The following is an 11,232-nucleotide window of genomic DNA, read 5'->3' as shown; positions in this document are numbered from 1 at the left end:
GAACTCACTGCCCACAAAGGTGGTGGAAGCTGAGACAATCACTGATTTCAAGAGGAAGTTGGATGGCCACCTGAGAGTAGACTTGCAGTGCTACAGGTATCGAGCCGGGAGTGGGACTGACTGGATAGCTCCGTGGAGAGTTGGTGCTGTTCATGACATCCCAAAGCATGTTAAAGCCAATGAAGTACTCGTTTGAAGTGTAGACACTGTTGTTAGTGTAGGAAATGCAGCAGCCAATTTGTGCACCGCAAGATCCCACAAACAGTAACGTGATAATGGCCAGATAATATGTTGGTTGAGGGATAAATATTGACCAGGACACCCGGGAGAATTCCCTTGCCCTTCTTCAAAATAGTGCCACGTAATCATTTACATCCACCTAAGAAGGCAGACAGGGCCTTGGTTAACTTCTGACCCAAAAGTAAAGCAGTACAGTTTGACAAGTTCCGATGAAGGGTCACTGACCCGAAACGTTAACTCTGCTTCTCTTTCCACAGATGCTGCCAGACCTGCTGAGTGGTTCCAGCATTTCTTGTTTTTATTACAGTTTGACAAGTTGTTAGTTACAAATGTTTGATACAAACGCTTTATTGGGTAAATGGATGAGGTTGAAACTACAATCGGACACACTGTGGAGAAATTGGACTAACGATGAATCAGGTGGACTGGACAGTTCAGGGCTCAGGGGAGCCCAATGTCGTCGTGTCGTCTTTATGCACGAGTTGTGGCTCATCTTCCCCGTCCTGTGGAGGGTGAACGAGGACCTTATCGATTATCCCAAACTCCTGAGCTTCCACCGGACTCATGTACCGATCCCGCTCCATTGCTCCTTCTGTAAAACACCACAGCCATGACGGGATTTGGCAAACAATCAGGTCACTTACAGTTTTCGATGGTGCACAGTCTCCAGCACTGACACTGCCCTCACCGATCTTGGACAGCCACCTCAATCAGACAGATGGTGCTCACCATTCACCATCACCATGGCAGCAATTAAACCATATTAAGCGCACTGGCTATTTCAAGCAGTTCGGTGCTTACCAATTTCTTAAAAGATTACTTTTTTTAATGGCAGTATCCAATTAACACCTCACCTTGTGACAGGAACGAGCCAATATTACAGCCACAAGGATATCAACTGAACCAAGACACTGTTTCACAAGTTGACCTGATCTCACATTAAACCTGTCAGCTGACTAAAGCTGCCCAAATCTCCACTGCTCTCCAGCGATTGTTAAAACAATGCAAAGGGCGAAACTTGAGGCAGCTGCAATCAGCTGTTTCAGCCGTGTGAGGCAGCTCGGAAGTGCAGCCATACTGCCCAGTCATTCCCATCCCCACGGGATGCCTCTTGGCCCTTCTGCCACTGCTACGGGCCCAACATCTGTAAATTACTCTTTGAAATGTTTTTGGTAACAATGAGCAAGTTGCTGGCTACCAAACGCACCCAGTATCAGCGATGGGGACGGTACTTTGAGAAATACACACACCTTGTCAGTGAACAGAGCAGGAAAACATGGAGACTCAGAATGATCTCTCAACCCAATTGGTTTAAATATCTCAAATAACATGATGTTACTATTTCCTCTCCTGAAGGTGTTGGCTCACAACAGTGTGCATCTCCAGGGTTACCACAAGCCCCGACCCACACCACAGTCCTTTGTCAGTGACCATCATTCACTCACTAACTGAGATAGTGAGTGTGGACAGGCTATCCAACCAAACAGGGCATCATAGCTGAACCAGATCCTCCCTTCACCCAATGCCTACATGGCACTTCCAGTAGAAAGTGACAAGACTGGAAACCCTGGTGGAATTTTCTGCCTCTCTAACTCAGTGCACTGAGGCCAACTGTGTTACCTCAACACTCAAACAGCTCAACACCATTCAGGACAAAGCAGCCCACTTGATCAACACTCCATCCACTACCTTAAACATTCACTCCCTCCACCACCGACGCACAGTGGCAGCAGTGTGTACCATCTACAAGATGCACTGCAGCAACTCACCAAGGCTTCCTCAACAGCACCATCCAAACCTGTGACCTCTACCACCTGGAAGGACAAGGGCAGCACTCGCATAGAACACCACCACCTGCAAGTTCCCCTCCAAGACACACACCATCCTGACTTGGAACTATATCGCTGTTCCTTCACAGTCGCTGGGTCAAAATCCTGGAACTCCCTAACAGCACTGTGGGTGTACCTACCACCCCCCCCCCCCACATGGACTGCAGCGGTTCAAGCAGGTGGCTCACCACCACCTTTGCAAAGGGCAGTTAGGGATGGACAATAAATATTGGCTTTGCCAGCAATACTCATAAAATAAACGCCAAAGCCCGGGCTGAGATCTGCCTACTTGTGGGACATTCCGTGCTCCAGTTTTCTAACATCACGTCCACCAGAGATCCAAGTCTTTTCAGGGAATACCAGAAGAAGTATGCCTAGTGATTCTACACCACCCTCACCAACTGAAGCATCAGGGCGAGGAGGGGGAGGGGGAGGGGGGGGGGTGGGGGGTGGATGTTTAAATAGGACTGTTTTATTTCACTAATTACTGTTCATGTAACATCCACCAAGCTGAAGATAAGCACTTACCAATCACGGATAGCTCCTGCTTCGTGTGTTTGGCATAGATGTTATTGATCTGTCTCTTAATTTTGAGGATCTCCTCTGCCTGTATTGCGATGTCAGTGGCCTGGCCCTGCGAAGGAGGCATCAGACCAGCGATTAGATGTTTTAGTTAAAATGAGTGCTCCTTTGTTATTCGTCTCTCAAGACTGTCTCCCCCTACCCACTCCCTCACCATCAGTATCCCTGCACCACTCAAAGCCAACAATTTGCCAATCAACACCCACAGTAAAACAAACGCCGCTCCAGAAATAATATCCTGGGGGTGGGTGGGGGAGGTGGGAGAGGAGAGAGAGAGAGAGAAGAAACACACCTGTATTTGTCGAGTTAGACAACTTCTATTCAAGTTGCATCATAGACATAGGAAATTGCCCCAAGGTGGTTCACTGAAGCTCAATGAAAAGATGGACACCGAGCCATACTCGGATAGGATGATCAAAAGAGGTGGACTTTAAGGAGGGACTGAAAGGAGAAGAGCGGGATGGAGGACACAGCCGCCAATGATGGGAACAAAGGGAAGTCAGTTTGGGGAAAAATAGAGGAGGTTCTGGTGATGGGGTAACACATCTCACAATGAGTTACTCTGAACTGCAGCAACTGTGAAGACAAATGCTGGCAGCCATTTTGCACATAGCCAGATTCCCCCAAACTGCTATCAGATAAATGAAAGTTGATCTGTTTTTTTGGTGAAGCTGAAGGAATGTTGGCCAGTATACTGGGGGTACACCTGCTCTCCTTCAAATGGTGCCATGGGATCTTTAACATCGTTCTGATCAGTTGTTTAACACGCCATCCAAACGACAGCATCTCAGACAATGTGGCACACCCTCAGTACTGCACTAAAATGTAAGCCTGGATTGAGAGTTCAAACCCCAGTAACGGGGCTCAAACCTTTTTGACCCCGAGGCTAAAGAGCTACCGACAAGAGACACCGACAGTCCTGTTCACCACTGAATACTGAGCTATTAGGAATTACACTGCAAGGAGTGAAGCCCAGTCTGGGAGCTTGGGGGGCAACATATCACAATTTACAGCCATTAATACCCCACCAAGTATTCATCTGTCTATGGAGAAATAGGTTTGTGGAAATCTGGAACTCTCTCCCAAAAAAGCTGTTGAGTCTGGGGGACAATCGAAAATGTTAAAACTGAGATCAATAGATTTTGTTGGTTACGGGTATTAAGGTAAATGGAATTAAGATTCAGATCAGTCATGATCGAACTAAATGGCAGAACAGGATAGAGGGGCTGAATGGCCTCTCCCTCTGTCGACATCACATGCCCCTGAATCCGAAGGCTGAAGGTTTAAGCCTCAATGCTGGAAATAAGAACAGGCTCCAAGCTGGCATCGTTCAGAGTCATTAAACCAAAACAACTTCTTTCTTTCATCTAAGAATGGTATCCCCAAAGAAATGGGTGTAACATGAAGCCCACACAATGCAGAGCTGGAAATATGCAACTGCTCCTGATACTTACAGATGCCCCTCCCGAGGGTTGGTGAATCATGATGCGTGCGTTGGGTAGGGAGTGCCTCATGCCCGGGCAGCCTGCGGCCAGAAGCAAGGAACCCATGCTGGCAGCCTGCCCTACGCACCACGTGGAGATGGGGTTCAGGATATACTGCATAGTGTCGTAAATAGCCAGGCCAGCAGTCACAACACCACCTACACGTGGGTCAAAAGCAAACGGAGTCACTGAACAGCTCGCAGAAAACATTTTGTGGGCTGCGGCGATGGGACAGTACCCCACAGGGAGTGACACAAGAGTAGGGACAAGTGCAGGGTTGTGTCCTGCTACACTCAGTACAATCAGACCGTTCAACACTCTGCTTTCCCCTTTATACTCAATGTACTGAAAGCAAGATTGCTCCTTCCCCCTTTCCTCCTGCTGGCAGAACCCCCTTCCCGTGCTGGTTTGATCCACAACCTCCTGATTTACCTCCCCATGGCCTGTTACTCTTTTGCCTTTTGACCCCTCACCTCTCCTTTCTTAATAAAATCTCACGCATGAGCAGGGGCTGCAATACCTCCCAATAGAGAAAGACTTGCATTTCTATAGCGCCTGTCACAATCTCAGGATATCCCAAAGTGTTTTACAACTAATGACGCCTTTTTGAAGTGCTGTAGTCACTGTTGCTAAGAAGGAATTTTGTGCACAGCTAACTCCCACAAATAGCAACATGACAATGACCAGATAATCTGTTTTAGCGATGTTGATTGAGAGATAAATATTGGCCAGGACACCAGGGAGAACGCTGATCTTTGAAATAGTACTGCAGGGTCTTTTACAGCCACCTGAGAGAGCAGACGGGGCCTCAGTTTAATGCCTCATCCAAAAGACAGTACTTCTGACAATGCAGCACTCACTCAGCCTGGATTTTGTGCTCAAAGTCTCTGGGGTGAAACTCGAATCCACGACCTATGAGTCAGATGACAGAGTGCTACCCACTGAGCCACAGCTGACACCAAGTCTGGGTCCAAGTGCAAATAATTATTCTATATGTTATATCAAAGCATAGGGGCAGCACCAAGAAATATAAAAGTGCTGAATCATCCGTGACAGTGGAGACAGACCTCATCATAGATCTTGTGAAATGCGGCTAAAATCACCAGCTCCACTTCTGCCTTTGGTGGTGGGCGGGGGGAGGGAATGGTGTTGGGAATGTAAACAGAAGCAGGCAGCGACAGGAGTGAGGTCCTCGCGACGCGCTCCCCTGAATCAGACGAGAATCTTTCAGGGGTTCCTTAGCACCAAAGGTTGACACAGAGACACAGAGACACAGACCCAAGCTCACCTGGACTGTTGATGTACATGTGGATTGGTTTCTTGTTACTCTCTGACTGAAGGAACAAGAGCTGAGCAATCACTAGACTGGCGACAGTATCGTCTATCTGAGAGAGACAGAGAATTGTTAAACTTCACCAACACTACCACTGACAAAAAAAAAACTAGGACTTTAAAAAAATGTGTACTCACAGGTCCCATGACACAAATAATTCTTTCCCTTAACAGTCTTGAATAGATATCATAAGCTCTCTCCCCACGACCCTGAAAAGAAAGACAATTATAAATACTCTGACTGTTTGCAACCTGGACTATTCTAGTTGACCCTGAGCTGAGCATCTGACCCCACATCCTCTCCATTATCAAGACTACCTACTTCCACCATTCGTAGCATTCCCCAGCCTCAGCTCATCTGCTGCTGAAACCCTCATCCGCACCTTTGTTACCTCTAGACTTGATTATTCCAATTCATTCCTGGTCGGCCTCCCATCCTCCACCCAATGTTGTCCTAGCCAGCGATGCCTACATCCCGTGAATGACTATAAAGAAAATAATTTCTGTGCTCGCTGACCTATGGCAACTCCCAGTCCAGCAACGCCTCGATTTTAGAATTCTCAACCTTGCTTTCAAACGGCCTCACCTTTCCCTGTCTTCTGTAACGCCCCTTCACCCCCACAACCCTCCGTGATATCTGTGTTTTTCCAATGAGAAGGCGACGATCAAGTGGGGGACAAAGAGAGAGAGAGAGTCAATGATCTTCCAATCCCAGGATCTGTTGCTATTGGTTACAACACTGGAAACAATGTGTTATCTGATTAACAAGGAAACTCTGTCCCATTGAAGCACTTACTGTCTGTTCGATGACTATGGGGATTAATGGGTGATGACAGCCCGATGTCTGATGAATCTGCCTGTATCCTATTATCAGCTGTCCAGAATGCTGCAAAAACATCTAAATAGAAGAGTAAAATATATATTTTTATTTTGTATCTGTGCGCTCACGTTTTAAAAAAATGCTTAAATGATACTATCCCGTGTTTGAATATTTAATGTTTCCTACATTACAACAGTGACTGCACAACAAAAGTACTTAATTGACTGTAAAGCACTTTGGAACATCCTGAGGTTATGAAAGGCGCTAGAGAAATGCAAATTTTGTACTGAGGAATTGGATCATACAGTAAACTAGACTCTGGCCTTTTGCTTCTGGGACTTGCAAAATGGATTCAAATGCAGTCCAGACTGACAGATGAAGGTCTGACTGGAAGAGTCCAACACGAATTTGAGCAGCTTCAATCTAGTACCTACTGGGTTTAGGCCTGCAGGACAGAAATGTTCCTAATTTGGCAAAAGGTGGCAATCTTGCTCAGAAAGGCCATCAAATGGAATGAGAAATGGAGAAGTCCCATTTGTGAAGTAAGAGATTGTGGTTGGGAACAACACAGAGCGAAAGGAGCTTTGGCTGGGCTATATCTGACCTGCAGAGCTTGACGCTGATACCAGGCTTCTGAAATACTGACACTTAATATGCAATACATTGTTTTAAAAGTGTAGATACAATGTAGGAAATTCACAGCAGAGTGAAGGTCCAAACATTTGCTTACAAGGTGATAGCATCCTCAGTAAACATGAGGGAAAGAGAGAGGATCCAAACTACTCCCACACCACAAGAAACAGTGAGACACTTAATAAGAATATTGAGAATCGGTGACATGTTTTACAAAGAAAGAAATAGAGGCAAAAGAAAGTGAGTGAGAGAGAGAGAGAGAGAAAGACAGACAGATTTGCATTTCTATAGCACCTTTCACAACCTCAGGACTTCCCAAAGTGCTTTACAAACAATGAAGTCCTCTTGAACCCTGACAGCAGTAGGCCACTTGAGCCTGCTCTGCCATTCAATACGATCATGGCTGATGTACTTCAACTCTACTTTGTCACCTGCTCCCCATATTCCCCCAAAATCTATCTATCTCAGCCTTGAATATATTCAACGATGGAGCATCCACAACCCTCTGGGGTAGACAATTGCAAAGATTCACAACCCTCTGAGTGGAGAAATTTCTCCTCATCTCAGTCCTAAACCATCAGCCTCTTATCCTGAGACTGTGCCCTCGTGTTTTAGATTCCCCAGTCGGGGGAAACAATCTCTCAGTATATACCCTATCAAGTCCCCTCAGAATCTTGAATGTTTCAATGAAATCGCCTCGCATTCTTCTAAACTCCAGAGAATATAGATCCAATCTACTCAGCCTCTCATCATAGGACAACCCTCTCATCCCAAGGACCAATTTAGTGAACCTTCACTGTACACTCCAAGGCATGTATCTCCTTCCTTAAATATGGAGACCAAAACTGCAAACAGTATTCCAGGTTCTTTCTTTCTTTCTTTCTTTTGGGCCTCCTTATCTCGAGAGACAATGGATACGCGCCTGGAGGTGGTCAGTGGTTTGTGAAGCAGCGCCTGGAGTGGCTATAAAGGCCAATTCTAGAGTGACAGACTCTTCCACAGGTGCTGCAGAGAAATTTGTTTGTCGGGGCTGTTGCACAGTTGGCTCTCCCCTTGCGCCTCTGTCTTTTTTCCTGCCAACTACTAAGTCTCTTTGACTCGCCACAATTTAGCCCTGTCTTTATGGCTGCCCGCCAGCTCTGGCGAATGCTGGCAACTGACTCCCACGACTTGTGATCAATGTCACACGATTTCATGTCGCGTTTGCAGACGTCTTTATAGAGGAGAATTGGACGGCCGGTGGGTCTGATACCAGTGGCGAGCTCGCTGTACAATGTGTCTTTGGGGATCCTGCCATCTTCCATGCGGCTCACATGGCCAAGCCATCTCAAGCGCCGCTGACTCAGTAGTGTGTATAAGCTGGGGGTGTTGGCCGCTTCAAGGACTTCTGTGTTGGAGATATAGTCCTGCCACCTGATGCCAAGTATTCTCCGAAGGCAGCGAAGATGGAATGAATTGAGACGTCGCTCTTGGCTGGCATACGTTGTCCAGGCCTCGCTGCCGTAGAGCAAGGTACTGAGGACACAGGCCTGATATGGTCTCACTAAAGCAAGACTTCTTTATTCTTGTACTCCAATCCCCTTGCAATAAAGGTCAACATGGCATTTGCCTTCCTAATTGCTTGCTGCACCTGCATGCTAACTTTCTGTGCTCCTTCTACAAGTACACCCACGCCTCTCTGAACATCAGCATTTAGAAGTTTCAGGCCTGTTAAGAATTATTCTGCTTTTATGTCCTTACTACCAAAGTGAGTGACCTCACACTTCCCCACATTAAACTGTATCTGCCACCTTATTGCCCACTCACTTCACCTGTTGACATCTCTTTGCAGCCTCCTCCTCACAGCTTACAATCTTGGACAGGTTACTCTGGTAGAGTGTGTGGGTGGTGGGGGGAGGGCTTGGTGTGAGATTGATCACCAGGTGGAGAGGCACAAACCCAGAGCCCAGGTAACCCAGACAGGTCACACAATAAAAAGCAAATGTCAAGAAGACTGGCAGCTTTAGTCTTGCAAATGAACTAAAGTTTATTTTAGGCTTTTTAGACAGGCTTGCAGTTGTTGTAACCCTACCCTCAGAGCCCCAGCTCCCACTCACCCTCAGTCTCTGCAGCAACATCTTGGCTCCCTCTGACCTTCCACCCGGATGTTCTCAGTGAGACCCCTCCATGGATGACGTAAACCGGAAGTCGCTTCACCATGGCAACGCGGCCTGGTGCGAAGCCGCAGCAACATCAGCCTCTGCAAGGTGAAAAGCGGCCGCTGGCAAACCCCTGGGAATTCTGCACCCTGCGGCAGATTGTTATTATTAATAATATTGGTAACGATTAAGTAACGCAAACAGTTTTTTTTCACAACTGTAAAGTGGGTAGTTTGGCCAACCATAAAGTAGCGCAGAGTTTCCATCGAGTGAGGGCAATTTTTTGGGACATTTCAAATAATTCAATCTCAAGCCCAATACTTTCGTATTTTCCTCAATGGATGATCAATATTTACCCTTTCAAATGTAATTGTTAATCACAAGCTTCAGTGAACTAGCAGGTGTGGGGAAAAAACCTGGGCCATTATAAAACCAGAAAAATTCTGCAAATACACAGCAGATCAAAGAAAACTTAAAAGCAAAATACTGTGGATGCTGGAAATCTGAAATACATACAGAAAATGCTGGAAATACTCAGCAGATTTGCTGAGAGAAACAGTCAATGGTTCAGGATTACTGGTGAACAGATGTTGCCTGATGTGCTGAGAGTTTGCAGCATTTTGTGTTCAGGCAGCTTAATGTTTGTGGTACACCTTGAACTGGACTTTTTTTCTGATGGACCAATAAGGGTGACACTGAGCTGCCAGCAGGTCTGATAAAGGTTCTTTTCCTGAAATATCAGTCTGTCTTTCATTACACACACTATTGGCCTTGCTGAGTATTTCCTCTAGTAACCAGTGATGCCAATGATACATTAAGGCAGGAATATTGACACTCCCCACCCCAACAGTAATCAAAGTGGCTATTCACCACTTTATTGTTTGATGGAATGCCTTGTCAGGCCACATAGCTTCCTCATTCATAAGTTTTTCTTTATTCATACTGGGGATATGGTGTTACAAGCAAGGCTGGAATATATTGCCCATCCCTAGTTGCAGCTTGAGAAGTTGGTGATGGGTCTTTGTCCTGAACTGCTGCAGTCCTGGTGGTGGATGTACTCTCACAGAGATGTTAGGGAGGGAGTTCCAGGATTTTGACCCAGCCATGATGAAGAAACTGCTGATATATGTGCTCAAGTGGGGGTGTTGCGTGACCTGAAGGTGATGGGGGTGTTCCCATTCACCTGCTGCCTTTGTTCTTCTAAGTAGTGAAATTGGTGCTGTGAAATGACACTGTTGATTGTACACAGTATCATAATTTTTAATATTTGTTCTTGAAATGTGGGCAATGGTGGTCAGCCCGCATGTTGTTCTGAGGGTATTGGGAATCAACCCTGTCCCGTGGCCAAAACCAAGTCGTGGTGGCAGGTTCCTTTTCCTGAAGGACATTAGTGAACCAGTTGGGTTTTTGCACCAATCATGCAGCTTTCATGGTCATTTTCTGGTGCTAGTCCATAAATTACAACATCTATTGAATTCACTTTCACAGTTTGCCATTGTGGGATTTGAACTCACAACCTCTGGTTGCTAATCCAGTACCAGGGCTACCAAATTACCGTACACTTTTCCCATCACACATGGAACATTTAGTCCTCAAGTTGACACTATTCTTGTGTCATCGTATGAAACTATATATTCTCATACTTGCATTTATACAGCACCTTTCACAATCTCAGGATGTTCCAAAGCGCATTATAGCCAATGAAGTACTTTTGAAGTGTAGTCAATTTTGTAATGTAGGAAATGTGGCAACCAATTTGCACACAGCAAGCTCCCACAAACAGCAATGAGATAATAACCAGGTAATGCTTTAGTGAAGTTGGCTGAAGGATAAATATTGGGCCGGGAGAACTCCCCTGCTGTTCTTTAAAAAGTTCTGTGGGATATTTTACATCCACTTGTGAGGGCAGACAGGGCCTCGACATCACATCTGAAAATGGCACCTCCAACCGTGCAGCACTCCCTCAGTACTGCTCTGGAGTGTCAGCTTGGATGCAAATTAGAATTCATACATTGAGTCTGGGTTATTTTGCACTTAAAATGAATGGAGTCACGCAATAATTAAAATGAAAAAACGTAAATAATATAGTGCCAGTAAACTGAATGGTCATATTATCCTGTATGGGATTGTTTCCTAACCATGGGAAAGGATCTATTGGCCAGCTGGGTGTGGAA

At 45.9% G+C, this 11,232-nt stretch overlaps 1 protein-coding gene across 1 annotated transcript; it reads right to left on the bottom strand.

The window, feature by feature from the left end:
* Nucleotides 1-513: 513 nt before the first annotated feature.
* On the bottom strand, nt 514-9,108 carry clpp (caseinolytic mitochondrial matrix peptidase proteolytic subunit). Its single transcript, XM_068021255.1, has 7 exons — nt 9,017-9,108; nt 6,264-6,365; nt 5,606-5,677; nt 5,424-5,520; nt 4,106-4,293; nt 2,598-2,703; nt 514-832 (listed from the first exon to the last, which is right to left on the bottom strand). The coding sequence occupies exons 1-7, from the start codon at nt 9,035-9,037 to the stop codon at nt 675-677; spliced, it is 744 nt and encodes a 247-aa protein (XP_067877356.1). The 5' UTR covers nt 9,038-9,108; the 3' UTR covers nt 514-674.
* Between the last annotated feature and the right edge of the window lie 2,124 nt (nt 9,109-11,232).

This window comes from Heterodontus francisci, chromosome 43, assembly GCF_036365525.1.
Source record: "Heterodontus francisci isolate sHetFra1 chromosome 43, sHetFra1.hap1, whole genome shotgun sequence".
NCBI classification, from domain to species: Eukaryota; Metazoa; Chordata; class Chondrichthyes; order Heterodontiformes; family Heterodontidae; genus Heterodontus; species Heterodontus francisci.
The sequence above is the reverse complement of the archived record's forward strand: the minus strand, read 5'-3'. Positions and strand labels throughout refer to the sequence as shown.

Bases quoted from the DNA above. Each gene is read 5' to 3' on its own strand.
- clpp (XM_068021255.1), bottom strand. From the start codon at position 9,037: ATGTTGCTGCAGAGACTGAGG. The intron at 6,366-9,016 runs GTGAGTGGGAGC...TCTTCTATTTAG, and splicing joins TGTTGCTGCAGAGACTGAGG to ATGTTTTTGCAGCATTCTGG. The intron at 5,521-5,605 runs GTGAGTACACAT...TGTCTCTCTCAG, and splicing joins TTATTTGTGTCATGGGACCT to ATAGACGATACTGTCGCCAG.